This window comes from Egretta garzetta, unplaced genomic scaffold, assembly GCF_000687185.1.
Source record: "Egretta garzetta isolate BGI_Z169 unplaced genomic scaffold, ASM68718v1 scaffold69, whole genome shotgun sequence".
Lineage (NCBI taxonomy): Eukaryota > Metazoa > Chordata > Aves > Pelecaniformes > Ardeidae > Egretta > Egretta garzetta.
Window position 1 is genome coordinate 227067 of NW_009260790.1, and position 19563 is coordinate 246629.

General features: G+C 43.7%; 1 protein-coding gene across 4 annotated transcripts in view; it reads left to right on the plus strand.

Annotated features, from left to right (window-relative positions):
- TMEM201 (transmembrane protein 201) overlaps positions 1-19563 on the plus strand; it is a 33364-nt gene that overhangs the window by 5063 nt on the left and 8738 nt on the right. For all 4 annotated transcript variants that reach the window (XM_035901836.1, XM_035901838.1, XM_035901837.1 and 1 more), the window contains exons 2-6: positions 5176-5296; positions 5951-6145; positions 7967-8143; positions 8733-9124; positions 9582-9785. In XM_035901836.1, coding sequence (XP_035757729.1) covers positions 5176-5296; positions 5951-6145; positions 7967-8143; positions 8733-9124; positions 9582-9785 — 1089 coding nt within the window. The remainder of the gene's footprint in view (positions 1-5175; positions 5297-5950; positions 6146-7966; positions 8144-8732; positions 9125-9581; positions 9786-19563) is intronic.

A 19563-nucleotide genomic window follows, 5' to 3' on the forward strand; every position in this document is an offset into this window, starting at 1 on the left:
TGGCTGGGTACGTTTTTCCGTATCCCCTGGAATTGCTTCGTCTCTTTGTGTGCCGGCGCTGAACATCAAGGACTTGCCTGCTGTGGGAGCTGTGCTGAGGAAAGCTGAAACGTTTCCCTCCCTCCGGTCCCTGGTCCAGAGGCTGGCGTTGCTGGTAACAGTATGACAGAGGTTGCTGAAGGCAACAAAGAAAAAAACTGAAGGAAAAAAGAGGTTTTTCTCTTGTTTTCTGACGTGTTTGAGGCAGGGAAAGAAAATGTTTTGCTGCTTGTGTTGGTTGATTTGGAGGTGAAAGCGTGATTGCAGGGGGAGCAGTGGGAGAGTGCCGTGGATTAGTGCAGTGCTAAAACTTGGGAAGATTACATAGAAGTCAAAGTTGTCAGGTAGTGACCAAAATTCTTTGCTCATTTGTTTCTTAATGGCATGGAACGTTTCTGACCTTAAAACACATTTAAACAGATCAGTTGAAAACAAGGTTTGAAAGGGAGGAGAGAAGTCGGGATACAGATTTCAGAAAAGGAGTAGAGCTTGATTTGACAGATTTTAATCTAGCATAGCTTGAAATGAATGTAGGAATATATGGAGTAAGAGGCACTTTAGACTGCGTGAAGAACAGGCTTGAGCAGTCCACATCTGTTGAGTGCTTCTGTTGGAGTAAAAGGCAGTCCCAAGGGCTTGTTGCATTAAGGTTCACTTCAAATGCACGCTTTGAAGTAGAAGCATATTTCTATATCCACCATAAAATACTTAAGGTTTGCTCTAATGCATTTGCTGGTTATACAACCATATAAATAGTCAGTGGTATATTAGCCCATATGCAAGACTTGGCATTTCTGTGGCATATTTAGGGCAGCTAAGAAATACTGCTTTAGTGGCCTAAAGCAATCCCCAGTGAAGCAGGCAGCCTTTCTTTGACCCAGTTGAGGCTAACGTCTTTTGAGGGAAGAGATTGGCTTTGTTTTGCTTAAGTTCATCAAAAGGTCTCTGGAATGGAAAGCATTTCTTCCCAAGTCCTTGAAAACTGCTGGTGAGCTGTAAATATTTTCAGGAGGTGACCTTGATAATTCTTTGGGGCTACGTATTTGTGGTTCTCCATACTATTCTGATATTGCCTATAATTGCATTACAACCTATGACACTGTACTAGAAATCTGGTCTTGTGGCTCAGTCTTCAACCCTGTCTACAACTGCTAGTTCTGAGCAAACGCACCTATGATATAGTTTGCCTGCTGGAATCTAGACAGCTGTAATGTGTTTTTCTCACATTGGAAAATGGGGTTTAGCATTGGGTCTGCACTGGCAGACCCTTTTATTGACAGGTGATGGACATGGGCATGGCTTGGAATTAAGGCAGCTGAGTGAGCTGCCACCCAGGAGCTTCCCTAAATTGTGCTCTGAACACGGTATCAGGCTCGGTGAGCTTCTGTTAACTCAGTCATGCTGCCCATACTGTGCCATGGGCTTGCTCCGTACTTCGGAGCTTTGGCAGCTTGGTGATGTTAAACTGCCATCAGATGTTGTTCTGATCAAAACTGACCTGTGCAAAAAAGCTTCTCTTCCTAGTGTGTTTTTTCTTCAGATTTGCTGGAACAGCTGTTTCTAGAATCGCTTTGTAATCCAGTTGTGCCAGAATGAAGAGTCCTGCTTTAAATACTTTTAATGAAGAATTGTTTTTTCTTTTAATCTTTGGCAGAGGATGAGGGTAACCCAGCAAAGAATTGCACATCCACCTGTGGCCGCTTTTAAGAATATGGAAAAACAAACATCTTCATCTTCTGACCTAGTAGTAAAGGCGGGAGGGAATAGATGTAAATAAAAATAGTTAGGAAACCAGTTTATTATTATCAGGTAACTGATTCGACCTGCACTTATCAGGGAGACTGTCGTTCTGGCAATCCATTAAAAGTGTGGGCTTAAGCGTGACCTTAAATTTATGCATAAATGGGGAATAGTGGACGGTGTTGGGAGTTGGAAGGAATGCAAGTTCCTTCTTATGTTACATGAGAGACACAAACGAGTTGCTAAACAGGGTTTGTCAATGGGTATGCCTGCAGTCTGATTTTTGCAAGCACTATGGACGGGACAGAAAGCTTGTTAGCAAAGGAGTCCGATAGCCTCTCACAAAGGAACATTTTGTCATATTGTCTGAGCAGTATCAGACATTTAGATGTTGCTCTCATAACTGAGTTTACTCCAGGCATGTCCCCTCTGTGTTGTCTTAAGCAAAGATCTTCTACCTGCAAAACAATTTGTCCTGGGAATTTTTTCTAGCTTGTTTGGTTGTGCAGGTTACATATTGAGTTAGCACTGCAAGTCAGCTGTTAATGGAATCTCTCTGTGCAGTAATTCAATCGCTGCTTGCTGCTCAGATTTTGTTTTGCAGGGTGGTTCATTGTCCAGTGAAGCTAATTCGGGTTAATACAGTGTTAGATTATGAACTCTGAGGGATGATTTGCCTAGTGTTTTGCAAAGGATTGAGCACAGGGTAAATGCTTATACGGGTTTTGCGTTGTCTTTCTTCTCCTAACAGAATGTCTGACTTCAGAAGCAATGTGTGCTCTGGCTTATTACGTTCAGCTGCTGCCTGAATTCAGTCGAGGTATATATAGTTCCAAAGTAATTAAATCCGTAGCTGAGAGTCTTTCCAAATGCAGTACTTGTTTTTTGATTTTAAAGCCCTATGCGATTACTAGAAAATTAGCGCCCTACCTACCTGTTCTTGCCTCAAATGAACTTTTTTTTTCCTTCTTCTATTTTCATCCAGCAGGTTGGGAATTTATGATTTTTTGTGCCTATTTCTGTGGCAACAGATTATAGGTTCACAGAAGGAAGGATTTTATTGCTTTTTATCCTAAATAATCCAGGATGTAGCAATTTCTTTTGCATACATTGTGAGGAAGAAGGGCTGCTATTTAACCCTTGGTAGCACTTCCTCAGCCTCATGAGTGACAAATGGAATCCTGTTTGGAAAAGATGGAAAGGCCTCTAGTATACTAAGGATTTGGTCTCTGGTATTGGCAAGTTCTCAAATAGGGTTTGGCATTGGTTCTTTTTTTGCTTTATAGTATGCATGCTTTACTAAATTTTTTTTGGTCTGTGCTTTCCACTTCTGTGTTATCCCTGAAATTCGTGCTTCTACCTACTTTGTTGTGTCATGGACAAGTTAGAGACTGAAGTGTGGTGTGTCTTATTGCCATGGGTGCCAGAGGATGGTGCCACCGCGGCATGAAGGTGGAATTGTAGCACTTTGCACAATACCTGGGACCTATGCAATAACCTACATCAGAGGATGGAGTCTGGGTTGTGCTTGCTATCAGTCTCTGTTCAAGGTGTGGTAGGACTTGTACTTCAGAGGTTAACATGCTGAAGCCCATGCGTTATATTTTCATAACTTTTACCCCTATGGTAGATGAAACTGGGACCAGCAGGTGTTGCTGTCCATCCTTCATATGGCTGTTTTGACATGTACTTTGCTTGGCTTTTGGACAGCGATAGCTCCTGGATAACTTGGACTAGGGACCTAGATTTCTCTCTGGTTTAAACTTTTTTTTTTTTGCCTGACAGTTTCAATGGTGGTATTTTTAACTCGGATCACTTAACTGTTTTGAGCGCCCTTGGCAATGAACAGAGTTGAGCAGTGAATATTCATTTTAAGAGGGGTGTGGGTGTATGCATCTATTTTGAGATGAGAATCTTGTCACCCTAGTAGCTCCAGCCATTTTCTTTCAGCAACTGGCAGGGAATCCTCTGTGCACTCTGGCTTTTTCGGCTTCTTTCTGGTGCTTCATTTCAAGCTTATCCGTGTCGTTAGTACTTAAACAGGAGGCCCAAGCATCACTGTGAGGGTTTGGCATTTTGTGAACCAAGTTTCAAGACATGGTCTATGGAAATGGGAAGGGGGAAGAGTCTTAACTGTAGGCATCCAACTACAAAGGTGATGGCTGAGAGAGAAGCCAGCTTAACTAAGGAGGGGAACCACCTGCCTGTTTGGTTGCAGGGTGGCAGACAACATTTCTGCAGCATTTAGAAGATGTTTCGTGATAGAATATTTGTAGCAGCAGAGAATGTTTCCTAGAGTAGGAAGAAGAGAAGTTGCTCTCAACCGGTGAGCACTTTGGCTACCATTACTTGCTTTCCAAGCCCTCAGTGAGCCCCCCTGCTTGGTTGCTTTCACTCTGCTTTAGAAGCTGTCCAGCTGTCCCACGTGGTGGAGTTGGGCAGCAAACGGGGCTGGTGGCAGCTGGGTCCATCTGTCTGCATAGCTGCCATGGTGAGTCCCTGCCCCGGCCTTGCATGAACAGCTGCCCTCCCTTGGAGGTGTGACTGGGACAGGTTCTGGTAAAACCCAGACAGCCGGGCTGCGTTGCCTTGACCTGCCAGGAAGCTTCCTCTCCTACCGAGTTTCAAGACAAATGGAGACCTTCTTTAGCAGGCAGGCTCAAGGGCCAGGCCACTGAAGTTCTTTGCTCAAACATCCATCACAACCTGTAGCAAGGAGGCCATGTCACAGCTGTTTGTTTTTAAAAAACAAGGGGGTCATGGATCCAGGTCAGTCTTCGTCTCTTCAGTTCCAGTGCATAAAAACTGTAGAAGATACGTTCATTCCTCAGTTCCTTCTTGTGTATCTAAAGCTGTGAAGCAACAGCTATCTACAGTTCCTGAACCTTGGGATAATTTGATATGCCCTTCTCCTTGAAAAATTTCCTAACCAGCAAGGCAGATAAAACTGTAAGCATGAGCCCATTTCCAAGGTTTCTAAGTAGCATCATATGTGGTTCTTGTGGATCATAACTTCCAGAATCCTGTGTATTAAGCAGCAACTCTGCTTCACCCTTCGCATATATTAACTGCTGATTATGGAGAGGATTTGCACCCTCAAATATGCCTCTGAAAAACACTGAAGTGGGTTATTCACAAATTTGTTATTAAAGTTCTGGCATGTCCGTGGTACTAGCACAAAGAGATGCAAGCATCAGGCAGAAATTTATTTCTACTTTGATAGTCCCATCTTTTCATTGCTAAAATGCCTACTCTGAGTCATGCCATTAAACATACTGAATGAGAAGATTGATTGTTATTCCAGTCTCTCTTGCATTTCCCTGTTTGAAAGCCATTGCTTTTCTCTGCATCAACTGAATTCAGTGCTGATGCCTGACACATTTCCTTTCCTCACAGGAAGAAGCCCACACACGTGACAGTGAACTGCTGGTTCTGCAATCAGGACACGGTAGTGCCATATGGGAATCGCAACTGCTGGGACTGCCCCAACTGTGAGCAGTACAATGGGTTCCAAGAGGTACTGTGAAAAATTGCTTGATGAGTGGCTGGGAAGGTGCATACCCTGTGGAACAGTGCTTGCGGGAAAACCCTGCTCCTCATTTAAGATGATACAGGCCCAGTGCAGATGAATATCCAGCTGTTTGACAGCTGGCAGCTCTGTGCTGAGCACCTGTGAACTCAGCAGCTGATCACTTGATCAAATTTGAGAAAGAATCCACTGTGCTGGGATGTGCTGACATAGCATGATAAAGGCAATTTTTCCTCTCTTCCTTCAAAGGGCAAAAAGGACCTTGACATTTTCACCAATATCTCTTAAGAATCTTTTTTTTAATATACAGAACAATTGTTCTCTACATCTGTATTTTGGAACAGCTGAATTGCTTTATTTAGGGTATTGAATAACAAAGGCTGCCTTAAACCAAAATCCATCACCAACTGCTTGCGATAGGTGTATAGAACAGTGGATGGAGGAGAAGATTTGAAGTATTTTGTCTCTTTTTTTTTTTTTTTTTTTTTTTAACTTATTTCTTTTGTTACATAGGTGAATGCATGGAGTGCAGAGCTCCTGACAGAGCTTAGGGAATCTTGTTATCAACCAGAGGATACCTAGATTTGATTTTATGATCTCATTTTTGCTTTCCCTCCTGTCTCCCTTTTTGCTTCTTCTCAGAATGGAGACTACAACAAGCCCATCCCTGCTCAGTACATGGAACACCTTAACCATGTTGTGTCAGGTGCTACAACTTTCTGTGATCCTACCAAACCGCAGCAGTGGGTGAGCAGCCAAATTCTGCTTTGCAAGAAATGCAACAACCATCAAACCACAAAGATCAAACAGCTGGCTTCGTTCTCACCAAGGGAGGAGGTGAGTGTTCATTAGGGACTGGCATCACAGGAGAATGTTTGTCCAAGGCATTCCCATACATGTATCTGCTATTCCTGCTCTTTAATTCCTGCTCTGATTAATTTGGTCTGGAATAATTTATTTTGTCTGGCTTTGCAAATGGTACCATGCTGCAGCCTAGTAAGCAGGAGAGAGAGGAATTTTTCAATGTGCTATGGAATGACACTCCAGTAGTCATCAGCAGCACTATGTGGCACTCCAGTGCAGAGGAGGTTACTGATTAGCATTGCGAATTTACCTAATCCTACTCCAAAGCCAGAAGGTAATGACCTGTTCTAGATGGATACTGGAAGTTGAAGCTTGAGCCCAAAACCAAGCATGCATATTGCTGAGATCAGCTTACAGCTCCAGTACTTACCATTGACCCAGCTGAGCTTACAGGATCTGGTAGGCACAACACCCTTGAACCCTTAATAGATTTTGTTTTTCCTGAGGCCTTGGCTGTGCTGCTCTGCTTTTGCTAGTGGAGTGGGAGAGGAATCCTGTGCAGCTACATCATCTCCCTGGTTAGGTATTTGTGCCTAGGAGGGCAAAGGGATTTAAATTACAGCAGCAGGAATAGGATAGTGGGGTTTCTCCTTCACAGTTTTATGGCTCCCCAAAGTTTCATGCAGAGTTAGCTTTCAACCATGGTCAAACCTTGGGGTTGTAAGACTGCACTACAGAGGGATACATTCATCCTCTGGGTTGCCTAATCCAGTCTGCTCTGTGTAATTGTAATGAGTTTAATGACTCCCAGGGAACAGATGTAAATTTGATCATGCTTAATGAGAACATCTTTGTCTGATTCCCTTTTCTCAGCTTTATTTCTAGTCCTTGCCTCTTGCCCGACCTATCCACTTGCTCAGGTAATGGCAGCCTTTGGCCCCTTTTTAGGCATTCAGTGAACTGCAGTGACTGTGTCAGTTAAGAGACTTGGAATTAATGTTATCCAACATGGTTAGATACGTGTGTCAGTGACAGCAATGGCCTCGCAGCATCGCTGGCCTGTCCAGTAAGGGGTGAGCCTGCTGCTACTAGTCTCTGCCATGTGATTCCTTCTTGATTCCGGCAGATGGAGCCCATGAAGCTGCTGCAGCAAGTCCTCAGGCAGCTGCAATGCATCTTTTTACTTCCCTTTCCCAAAGAAGCTGCATGCTTTTAGCTGCATGCTTTGATACAAGGATCTTGATAGAGGCTGGGAGTGGAGATGGAAGAGCCCTAGGAGTTTCTGTGATAAGTGATGTGTCCACTGTAGTGAGGCTGAAAAGCATACCTTTGGCCCTACTCACTGTCTGCTTTTACAAGTGGAATTGATGATTTATGGAGCTTGTCTCACCACGGTCTTCAAACAATGACAGCCGCTGAGTCTGGGGCTGAGTTTTGGAAGAGGCTTGTCTCTTTCTCCAGCACAGTGGTATGAAGGGGCAACAGGCCTTTTGGATCTCCTCATTTGAGGAGGGGAAGAGCAATTCTAGTTTTTTGTCTTGTCTTCTGTGATGGGTTCACAAGGTCTTGACAAAGACAGCAAATTGCACCACAGAAATTCAGCATCCCAAAATTGGGCCACAGCAGCCGTTTCCAAGGGCTGTTTTGTCTCTTCTGGAACATGGAGGTTGGGTCTGGGTATGTGAAGTTGGTTGTATGGCTGGCCTCCAGCTTGGTCACTGTTGCGGCCTGGCTGCAGGGGGCTGTTCCTCTGGAGATTGGAAGCATGCCTTGCTCGCATGTCAGTAGCAAGCATGATAACTGGTGAGGGACCTGCAGTTCTCACCTACTTTTCCTCTCCTATTCTCTCACCAGGGCAAATACGATGAGGAGATTGAGGTGTATAAGCACCATCTGGAGCAGACCTACAAACTGTGCCGTCCATGCCAGGCTGCTGTGGAGTATTACATAAAACATCAGAATCGGCAGCTCCGGGCGCTGTTGCTCAGCCACCATTTCAAGCGCCGTGAAACAGACAAGACCTATACTCAGGTACATAGGGGGAGAGATGAGGGAATTTAGGGGGAAGTGCAGAGAAATAGATACCTCTGCACCTGGGTTTGCTGCTGGGAAGGGAAGGCAGCAGCCTTGGGCTGTCTAACTCTGGGAGCATGGGTGCATGGCAGAAGTTTAGAAGAGCACAGGATAGTTGCCACAGATGGCTCCTGATGTTAGTTTGAGGTTTTCCTCTTGCTGGTGTCATTCAGTGTAATTGCCAGAAGGTAAGTCTAATGTAATAATAAGAACAGAGTGGAAGAAAAACAGTGGGACAGGCAGAAAAGGGGAGGTAGGGAAGCAAATTTATGAGTACAGTGCGGGAAACTACGGAGTACGTGGGGGGTGAAAGAAGTAAGAACGATGGGAAGTGAATTATGACCACCTTCTTACCTCACTGCCCTGCTGTTGCTCTTTGCTAGTCTACAATATCCCATGTGGTGTCAGCCCAGTACAGAGACTTATAAGGACTTGAGCAAAACTGTCCAGTAACCGTACAGTCTGGGAGTGTTTCATAAAGCACTGTTTCAAAACCTTATTATAGTTCATTCAGCTTCTGACAAGGTGTTCTGTGCTTCCTCTGCAGAATTTATATTCATCCTCCTCTTCTGCTTCCATAACCACACCAGCTCAGGTGATATTTCTGCGGTTCTTGGCCTTCCTCAGCTGTGCGTTCCTGGTTCTCATGGCCTTGTATGGGTCAGGCGACCCCTTCTCACTCAGTGCAGCAGTCCCTGCTCCTGTCTCCTCTGGTCCAGCATCCATTCACAACAGGACTGACACAAGCTCACATGCAGACTTGGAAAATGGCACTTCTGTGACGGTGGCAGGCTGGCGGAAGCTGCTGCGCCTGCTCCCAGAACAGATGGTGGAGAACCTGAGCGTCGCATGGGCTTACGGGAAGAATCACCAGATGGCAGTCACTGTCCTCGGGCTGTTCACCTGCCTGTTGGCCATGTTCTTAGCTGGACGGATCAGGTGGGTGTGCTCTTTTCTTCTGTTTCACTTCAAGGAAAACTGCGTTATATAAGGTGGAGATCTTTTGCCCTGTCTTGACTCAGTGAGCCGGGGTAAATATTTGCTGGAATGGCAAACATAGTGCTGGGTGGCACAGTTGTCCTTGTTATTCTTTGGGTTGCCAGCCATCTGGATGGAGATAGCAGAGCTTGCTTTGGATCTGTGCCTTGGTTCATTCAATTTAAGCTTGAATTACTGTGCAGCTCTGTATCTGGTAGAGAATGGAACTGACCGATTCGGGTATTTGCCACAGCAGTGGGAAGGGCTGCAGATGATATAACTGTAGTAAGAGATAGTGCATAACCTGCTCAGTCTGTGTACCCTCCCCACCTTCCTTGTCCTTCCTCAGGACCAGGGGAGTTTGTTGGTGTTTAAACTCTTACCTTGTGTCTTGTTGGGTTTCTTTTTGGCATTGCAGGCTCCGGAGAATTGATGCGTTTGCTTCAGTCTTGTGGTTCGTAGTGATGAGTCTGCATTTAGCTGAGAGGTACCTGAAGACAGAAACACCCAACTGGCTGGACACAGCCAAATTTGGCACCACATCCTTGTGCTGCTTGGTGGGCTTCACTGCAGCAGTGGCTACGCGGAAATCAACGGGCCATCGGAGATACCGGCCCCGAAGGTCAGAGCCAGAGCAATGACGCTGGGGGAAGGAGGAAAAAAAGCCTTGTGAACTCTTTGCGACTGGTGCTTCTCTCTCCTCTTTTTATTTTCCCTTCCTCTTTTTCTTTTTTTTTTAATTAGATAAGCAGTGAAGATCTTTTCTTCCTTTATATATTTTTTTTCTTTTTTCCTTTTTTTCCCATCCTTGTTTCCCACTGTGCTAGCTGCTTGGAGCATTTCCACTGCTGGTGCTAGCCAAGGAAGCTACTTCTGCTGTCTCCATTCTCCCTTCCTCCTGAATCCTACGTCAGCAGTGCAAATAATCCAACTTCCCCAGAGCCAGTTCTTCCAGCAGCTGCTTCACAAACTGCTCCATAAATGCAGCCTACTTCCCATTCTGCTCCTCCAGCCAAAGAGATTCTGGCTTCTGTCCATCCTTAGCCAGTCACAGAGGAATCCTCTGCCTTGATCCTCCATGGGGCCCAGGCCGCCTTCACTTTTCTAATGGTGCTGGTCATTTTAATTTTGAACTGATGGGAACTTGCCTTTGGATTCAGAGTCCTCGTAACGTGTGCTGTAGTAACACTGCATGGTGTACAGGCATGCGAGGAGGGGACCACGCGTAGTCAATAACCTGGTTCTTCTTGCCTTCCACTGTGTAGCATCACTTAACTGCATGCTCTCTCGCTCTGCCATTCTCCTATGACTCCTATTTTAAATGGAGAGGCGTCCTTAAGTGCTTTTGACTGGAACTTCAATGATTTATATAAAAGGGTGCTTTAAAAGATGATGTAGCTCAGGGTGTCTTGATTGAATATCTGAAAGCATTCAGCTGTTTTAGGCTAAATTTTCAAATATACCAGTGGTTGTTGCTTTCTATGCTGGTTTTCTTTGGGTTTTTTACCCACCCATCCCTAACACGCCCCAAGAAGCATCTGTGTAAAAGCACAATTGGATAAAAATGCCTGTGTTCATCTGCTCCTGTAGCCTTAGAGAAGAAATGTGGGACTAACAACCACATGGTATGGTATATGATCAGCTTTCATTGTATGTCACTACTTATTCAGTCAATGTTTTCCTTATCATTGAGAACACAGATTAGGAGGATGTGCGGTAGGAAGGGGTGGGACCCTCTGCTGTTGGACCGTGTGGCAATATAGATGGCTTTTTCTTCTTACTTGGAGGGGTTCTTTTTTTGAAGTCTGGCATTGGTGCTAATGCTGCTGAAGAAAGGGGTCTGGAAATTGTGACTTTGAGTTGAGTACCTGGCAGTCCTCCACTGAAAGCTGGAATGACTGGATGTTACTGTGGGGAGGAAAGAGCTTTCAGCTGCTTGGGTTTTTGTAGGATTAACTTGTTGGAATAACTCTTAGGATAAGCAGTCTGATTATCCTGCACTGGTTTTTGCAAGGCACTCCACTGAGTGGATTTGGGTGTTTCAAGAGGAAATAGCGTTGTTACAGAAGATCTGCTATTCTGTTCAGAATAGCACCATGGAACTTGCCACACTAATAGTCTGATATAAGCTAATTGGGTATCTTGATCTTCCTATGTATGAACTCTAAAATAATCAGAATGGAGCTCTTGCTATGAAGTATCTGCATCTCCCACTGAAAGATTCAGACACTACTGGATGCTGCAGATGCTTCTGAAACTATAGAAGCTTTTTTAAAGGAAACAAAGGGTATTTTGCAGCTTTTCATAGTTATTGTTCTTCAAAGCGGTATTCATTGTGAAAGCAGAAAGGTAGCACTAACAAAAGCTCTGCAGAGATTCGTTAACAATAAGCCAAGTTGAATGTGTCATGGAAAGGTACAGCTCCTGGCTGAAGGACCATGTGCCTGTAACTTAACAACTGGCGTGGGAAGGGGACACACAAACCTGCTTCCCATGCGTGCTCTCCTTTGGAACTTTTTTCCTGGTGCCTTCAGATAACTGCAATATCCACCTCCAAGCAAACAGAACAGCTTTCTCCATTCTGGTGCTTGTGAATGATGCTGCTCTGAGGGTTGTTTACTTACTTGACCACAAAAGGAATCCAGCATCTCCAAAGTCTGGTTCCACTCTTCCGTGTTCCCATCACTTAGCAATCCTGACCCAAAAGGTTTGTCTTCCAGCTCACAGTCACAGATCATTTCTTGTACCGGTCTCAGACTTTCAAAGTGCTAAATACTACACAAACTATTATGTCCCATTTTCCACTAGGACAGTTTATTGAACTTAGAGAATTGTTTCAGAGTACAAGAAATTATGTGACTTCATCAAAACAGGAAAATAGCCAGCAGAAATGTGCAAGATCCTCAGTGCTGGGTTAGACTTTCACAATCACTCTGGTGCCTCTTTCCTACTCTCTGCTAGGAGATTTAGTAGGAAATGTTCCTTTAAAATCCAGTCTTTTTTCTGTACCTGTCAGCCTGTTGGAGCAGGGAGCAATGTTAAGACAGATGGTAGTAGGCTGGTGAAAGGACAGGAAGTGGCAGGGGGAAGAAAAAGAGGGGACAATTTTGTGTATGGATGTGCTATCGCTGTCTACTCAGCTTTCCTTTCAGTGCAGTGATGGCTTTAATGTTTTCACCCCTGAAAAACTCCCCACTGCAGTGGCCCTTCCAACACTGTTGTTCTGCAGCCCATCCACTGTTAAAAGTGAGGTGAACAAAGCCACCGAGTGAAATGGACACTGGAATCAAATCCAGTGCCAGCTCTGCCATCTTCTAAACAAGCTGCACAGAAGACCCAGGAAACCTTGAGCTACTATGTCCATTAAGTGAAATAAGACATCTAGACTTTTTTTTTTGTTCCTCCCTTCTTCCTGCTTCAGTACTTTTAAGTTTCCCCCATAAAGTTAAACATCGGAAAAGACTCATGTTTCTATTGAGCTGTAATTGTCTTCTGCACTTACCTATAGAAGTTGGATTGAAAGTTCCTGCTAGGTTCTAGCACATGAACATGAAGCCGCCTGGTGTGGCAGAGGTGAGCAGTTGCTCTTGCTGCTCTGCTGTCAAGTATGCCCAAATGATGGGAGGAATCTCATTTAGAAGGATATATTGAGACCACTAGAATGAGGAGGGGTCTGAACAACTGACAAACTGTTAAAATGTGGGGGGATGGTCATGGTAATGTCATGCCTGATTTCTAATGGCAATATCTTTTTTTTTTTTTTTTGTAAGAATAAAATTAATCTGTCCAAATTTTCTTGCCCAGTTGCAAGGGAACCCTTTAAGTGGCAGCCTCTAAAGATGCTTTGCTTTCAGGAGCTGAAAGTCAAGGCTGTATTAAGTTTCACTTTGTCCATTTCATGTGGCTGCCTATCTCTCCTATCTCTTCTGAGCGGCTGTTTTCCTCCCCTTTTTGCAGCACTTTTTTTTTTTTTTTTTTTTTTTTTTTTTCAGTTTAAACATGCCCTGGCTTTGAGCCCCCTGGGGTCTGGCAACTTTCATGATGTTTTGCTGTTAAGTGTTACGTTGTTCTCCTGTGCCTGATCTTTTCTTCTATTCTCTTGTCTTTTTTTCCTGTGCAGTACTGTGATGGGGTGGGGAGGATGCACGCTAGATACAAGGAAGAGGCAGTTTGTAGAACTTTGGGAAGGATGGAGTGGGGTTTGCACTGTGAAGCCTAAATAATACGGTTAAGAAATATTTTAGCTCTGTTTGCACAGCAAGTGCAAGTCTATACTGAAAGATTTTAAAATCTTCATCTGGGAGATATGTTAACTGCAACTGACATGCAAGCAAGAAATCCATTTTTCTTCACTTTATGCAGATTAATACAAATGAAGTATATTTACAAGTTACACTAATTTTACATGTCCGAACATCAGAAAGCTACTTCAGTTTATGGCCAAGCTGTACAGCTGAAGCCCTGGTCTCTGTGGTGCTTTGTCTACAACTTACAATTGCAGAACTTTGGGACTCAAAAGCGAAAGAAAATAACAAAACACATATTGAAGTGTAGTTCAATTTTAATGCCAAAGAAGCTTTGCTCAGGTGTCAGCTTATTTTCCCTGCTTGTTGGTGCCTCAGCATGTCTGTGCTGCTGCTTCTAAAAACAACAAAAAACCCTCAGAGCCTCAAAACCAAACTTGCAGCAATTGAATTTTTGGTCTTTTAGAGACTCTGATGCTGACAGTCTCCTCTCTCTCTGCTTTTCTCACCTGCTTTGTCTCATGTGTTTTTGCTGATGGTAGAGGATGATTGATCATTTGGAGGAGAGGGAAGAAAGGAGGAGAAAAGTCTTTTTTCCAGAGGTGTTCCGATTTATAAACTGCTAGCATTTGATTTGTACCAATTGAGGAGATCAATTATCAGTTAGTAGTATTTTACTGTTGACTGTTTCTGGAAAAAAAAATAGTTAAACCACCACTGCCTTTACTGAGACTGTTCTGCAATACCTGATTTCAATGCCAAATAGATTATTCTAAACACTATGCCATGCTGTAGGTTCTGTATGGAAGGTGCTTTACCAATTTTGCTTTTTTTATTTGAGGTTCAGTTAGGAAATAGCTCAGCAGTTAGATACACCACCTAACTCTGCCTGGTTGCTTCCCCCACAGTGAGTCCAGCAGAAGGAAACGTATGCTTCCAGCTCAGGTATTTTGGTGCAAGTCCAACACGTGAGCACAGTGCCACCATCCTCATGAAGCTGAGGTGCTATTTTGTACGACACATGGGTATGCATTTCCTTCTGCTGAGGGGGATAATAGCTGACAAAGGGCTGGTAACTTACTAGCACGGCTGACACAAAAATCATCCAGAACCACTTGGATCAGTGCTTTGAACTTCTTGTTTTTACTTAGCTGGACTCTTACTTCAGGCCACAGAGGAACATGTAACCTGTGGTCGCCAGATGCAGCTTTGTTGCCTGAGGATTCTCCCAGACATGCAGGCCGGAGCATGCAAACATCTTAACTCAACAGTATTAGAGGATTTTAGCCCAAAACCCTCTAATTTCAGGTGCTGCTTTTTTACACTGGCCACATGCTGGTGTCTGGACCAGAGGATGGTACAACAGAGTGGAGCTGAGGTGGTGAGGGATTGTTAGAGGGTTTGTGTGTCCCTTGAAATCAAATCTGCTCCAGCCCTAAGTGGCTGACTGACTCTCACAGTGGCCGTGGCTGATCTGCCAACTCGAAAGCATCTTGTATCCTGCCCAGCAGAGTTGGGTGTACAAAGGAGCCGGTGTGGGTTCATTAAGTGCCTTTCCCTGGACAAGATTTTTGACAACACTATGTTGCTCTGCTTCAGTGGAACTGATGCAGCTGCAACTTGGGACAGCAGTGCCTGTATGTCTGCCAGGCCAGTGCTTTTGTCCTTCATTTGCCGCCAGTGAGTGTGGCTGGGAATAAGAGAATTCTTGGGCTGCACTCTTCAATTTCTGAGCAACTCTGCAGACTACAGGGGGGTTGAGGGAGAACCTAGAGCTAGCAACCAAGCAAGCGTCTCTGCTGCTGCTACTTCTGGTCTTCCTGAAGCCCTCACTGACATCAGTGCATGCAAACTGACGCCTTTGTGGCCCTTTACAATTCTAAATATGCTATACTTATGTCCCGTTCTTTCCTTTCTATTAACTCCTGCTTTCCTACATCTGTGCTTTGCATGCCCTAGTGAACTGAGCTTGGGTGTGTCAAAGGGTGAGGACAAGAGGGGAATATAAAAATGGTGTAGTGGTGTTTTATTTTGGCTTTATGAATATTTTTCAAGTACGCTGAAATTATGTGAAGCTAATAATCATGCTTAGATACTATAGAAAGTATGTATTGATGTATTGTGGACAAATTATTTATACTCTTATAAAAATTAATATAATTAATAGCCAAATGATTGCTCCAGACTGACTCCACTCATGAAAGCAGGGAGCTGTGGTATATGGCTTTGCTTTGGTTTTTAAAGAAATGGTGTTGAAATCGTGTGCTGTCACATATAACCTGCCAGTTCATTCCAGGTGTGCTGTCACCTGCAAGTACACTTGGGGCCTTTTTGAGCCATAGCAGACGCTCTCATATGAAAGGGGCAGTACTCAGTCCTGAAGCATACCTTGAGTCATCCCCTGTAAAGCCTCATTTGGGACCAAAGCTATCGAGTGCGCAGGTAGGGAAGAGGTCCTCTGAACGTTTTTGTCATGCCAGCGAGTCTGGGGTTTTGTAGACATGAGATGTGCATGTACACAGACCCCTACCTTTGTGCCACCAGGTAGGAGGGAAGGCAAAACTGATGCCAAACATCTGTCTGTACTGTAGAAGATATTAGTGCAGGACCTGGCAGCTGGAGCATTTTCAGCTATAATTCAACCCTCCTTTTTCATCCAAAGCAGGGCAACATGTAGGAGAAAAGAATTCTTAGTCTTTACTGCTAAATTTTCTAGCTAAGTCACGTAGCAAAATCTTAATGTGTCTGAGACCTGTGCCCTTTTTTAGTGTTATTCTCCCTTCTCCCTGTGCTTGTTTTTTATTCACTGTATTGCTCTGTACTCCTGATTCTGTCAACTTGACCGGAGGCACAGATTATGGCACTGAGTGATGTGATGCAGCAGACCAGGCAAGTGACTGCGTGTCAGCTCACAGAAACTTGCTTATCTCGCAGCCAGCAGTAAGGCCACAGTGAGCTACTTCTGCAGTCTGGGCAGCAGCACCTACGCTGCGTGGAGAAAATGGTGCAGTTATACATGGATTAACTCATAGCTAAATTTTGATGGGACCTTAAATCCCATGACTGACACATGGTTCCCTGGCTGCTTCCAGGCAGATGAAGCTGGGCACATACAGCAAGCTGCCTGATTATGACTGCATGTTGCCTTCTTATTTCATGTACTGAATTATCTGATAGTAGGAGTGGGTCCATCTACAGCCCTGTAGTCTGACCTGACCCATGCTCTGTCATGTCTCTCTCTATCCCAGGGATGATGTAGCATCTCTGGTTAAAATGTGAATTAAAAAGGCACACACATATGGTGGTGTCTTTGGATAAGAGGAAGGTATTGGGACAGAGGAGGGGAGGCTCTGCTGGCAGGAGGTGTTTCTTCAGGACAGTGTACGGTCCCACACCATGTAATACTCTTCTTTAACCTTCTATTTATTTATTTTTAAAGTATCTATGTAGCAGAGTTGTGCCCAACTGTCTAGTAACGCTGTGATCATTGTAAACCCTAAGATACCTAATTTTTGATGTTCACAATACCAAGTTCTGAAATAAACGGCTTCCGGGCCCTGACTATTTCCACAAACTGTCTGACTCCAGAGCCTTTTTTTTTTTTTTCCTTCTTCCTTTTTGGGTTACTTTTTCACTGTTACCAGACCCACTATTATCACAAATGGCTTGGAGCAATGCAGTATTCTGAGAGCAAAGACACAGCTGCGCTGCTCCATTCCAGGGCTGTGATGTGCTGCTTTCTGCCTTGCAATCCTCTTGATCTCCTCACCTTTTTTTCATCTGCTTCTCAAAGAAGTTTTAGTTTAGCTGACCATTCTCAGGCATGAAACACATTCCCATGACAGCACCCCTGCTTTTTAGCAGCATCTAGCCCTCTTGATGTGACAGTGGCAAACACTAAAGACACATAGAAAAGGAACAGGATTTTGCACGTTGCAGGAATTTACTTTGTTCAGAGCAGATCAATATTTAAGCCATTCTTTGGTCAGCATTCAATCCTAAGGTGTTAATATGCTGTGCTTAAAATTCTTCAGCTCTTCTTTGCTAACCAGAAAAATTCCTTTTCTGGATGGCGCAAGACACATGATTCATCAGCTTCCCAGAGGGTCTGACTGCACTAACTTGGTGAGGTTGAGAAGTGGGGCTGTTGAGCAGCAGAGCCCATGGAAGTCTGATCCAAAAAAGTTACAATCCCAGGAAAGAGATGGTGGTTTTGAGTGATAAATGATTGTAATATCTTCCAGCCCATTAGGTGAAATAATGCTGAAAACAGATGAGCCAGATAAGCTGTTTTCTAGCACAGCAAGAAGCTGTGTAAAATTGGATCCTTTAGCCCAAAGATACTAACGGTGCCAAGTTAGGAAAAAAGAGCTATGTCATTCACAGGCGATGCTCTGATTTGGCCCTTCACAGACATGGCACAGTGAGTGGTAGGTATCACTCTTTCTGATATGATTCATATCATAGTCCTGAGCTGCACTTTTAATTTCCTTTCCCATTCGTTTTCTCTTACAAAGCTGAGATGGACATGTACATCTGCTATTTACATCTGTATGTGTGGTGGGGCAAATGTGTATATGTATGTGCACTAAAGGACTCTGCACGTTTGCGAAGCATGACACACTTCCCAGGTCCTCTGGAACCTGAAGAGGTTGGGCAGTTTCTGCTGCAAGACTGACGAGTTCCTTGCCGCTGTTAAAGGCATGTCCTGCTTGCAAGCACCAGGAAGCTGGTTGGCTCAGATGTTGTTCAGCCTGATTAAGCTGGTCGGGATTGTTGATGTCTGCCTCGTACTAGCAGATAAGTAGTTTTATAAGATACTTTAAATTGTAATCTTAACTCTAGACTGCTTCTTCTGGACATGCTAGCACTGCATAATATTGCTGCATCACCTCTTTAATCTCCCAAGAGAGAATGGCACATGCATAAATCACCTCACAGCGTGAGATTGAGATAAATATATTCCTCCACACTCTGATTTATTACTGGCTTTCCTCTGACCGAAGAAAAGCCATGTTGCTGCTCTCATCTGTCTCAGTGTTTTCATCAGAAGTGAGATTAAACCCCCAAATGTTGCAGCTTGATTATATGCTGCAAAGTCTGGTATCTCCATTTAAAAATATATACGCTTCACACTTAGTCAGTACTTCATCATGACTTATTTAACAAGAGTGTTACCTGTTTCTAACTAAACAAAAATCTTACAGGAGATCCTTGAGAGATCTTGTTCATATTCTAGATTTTCTTTCATGTATTTTATTCAATTGTTAAAAATAATACAAAATTACTATACTTTCAACATTGGAACATTCTTAGAACGCTTATCTTGACGGTATGAGGGCATAAGTGAGACTCCAAAGCTGACTTCTCATTTCTGATGTAATGTAGTCAACTAAACTGTACACATAGACTAAGATCAGTACATGACTGCAAGGAGGAATAGAAAGAAGGTAAAAATAGGAGTAAATTTTTGACAGATTATTCAGTTTAGGTTGATTTTTAAATTTTAAACCACTGCAAAAGTAGGTGATGAAATGGGGTCATCAGAAATTAATTGCATAGTTTATTTGCATACAGTAATTGAGTGTGAAATACTGTGGAAGTCCTAGCTGCAACAACTATTTAAAATACAAAGTCCTCTCATACCAGTGGAATTTTACCAGTGGAATAAAAGTCATTTTATGTCTGTAGCAGTTAAAAATCAAGCTACCTGGTACAGGTACCCTTAGTATGTTTTGTGTGTTCTCTCTTGTCTTGTGTCTTCAGGTTGGACACGCTGTTCTACAGCTCCCCTCTTTCACTTGGAAAGAACCCACTGAAAACAACTCACAGACCTAGAAACACAATTGCCATTATTATTGCCAATTTAAATTTTTTCCAGGCACTATAATAGAGATTGGTTTTTACACACTAGAAGCAAGACACTTCTTGGAGTGTATGCTACAGGAGCACAGTTCCCTCTGAATGGCTGTGCTAGTACATATTTGTGGCTAATTACAATATGCAGGGAAAGGAAAATGTAGTGGTTTAGGGCTCAATTTAGGATTTGAAAATCTAGGTTTGTGTCTCTGTTCTATCACAGGATTTTTATGTGACTCTCAACAAGTCACTTTAGCTTCTTTTTGCTTCTCTTTCCCATCTGTAAAGTGAGGGTAG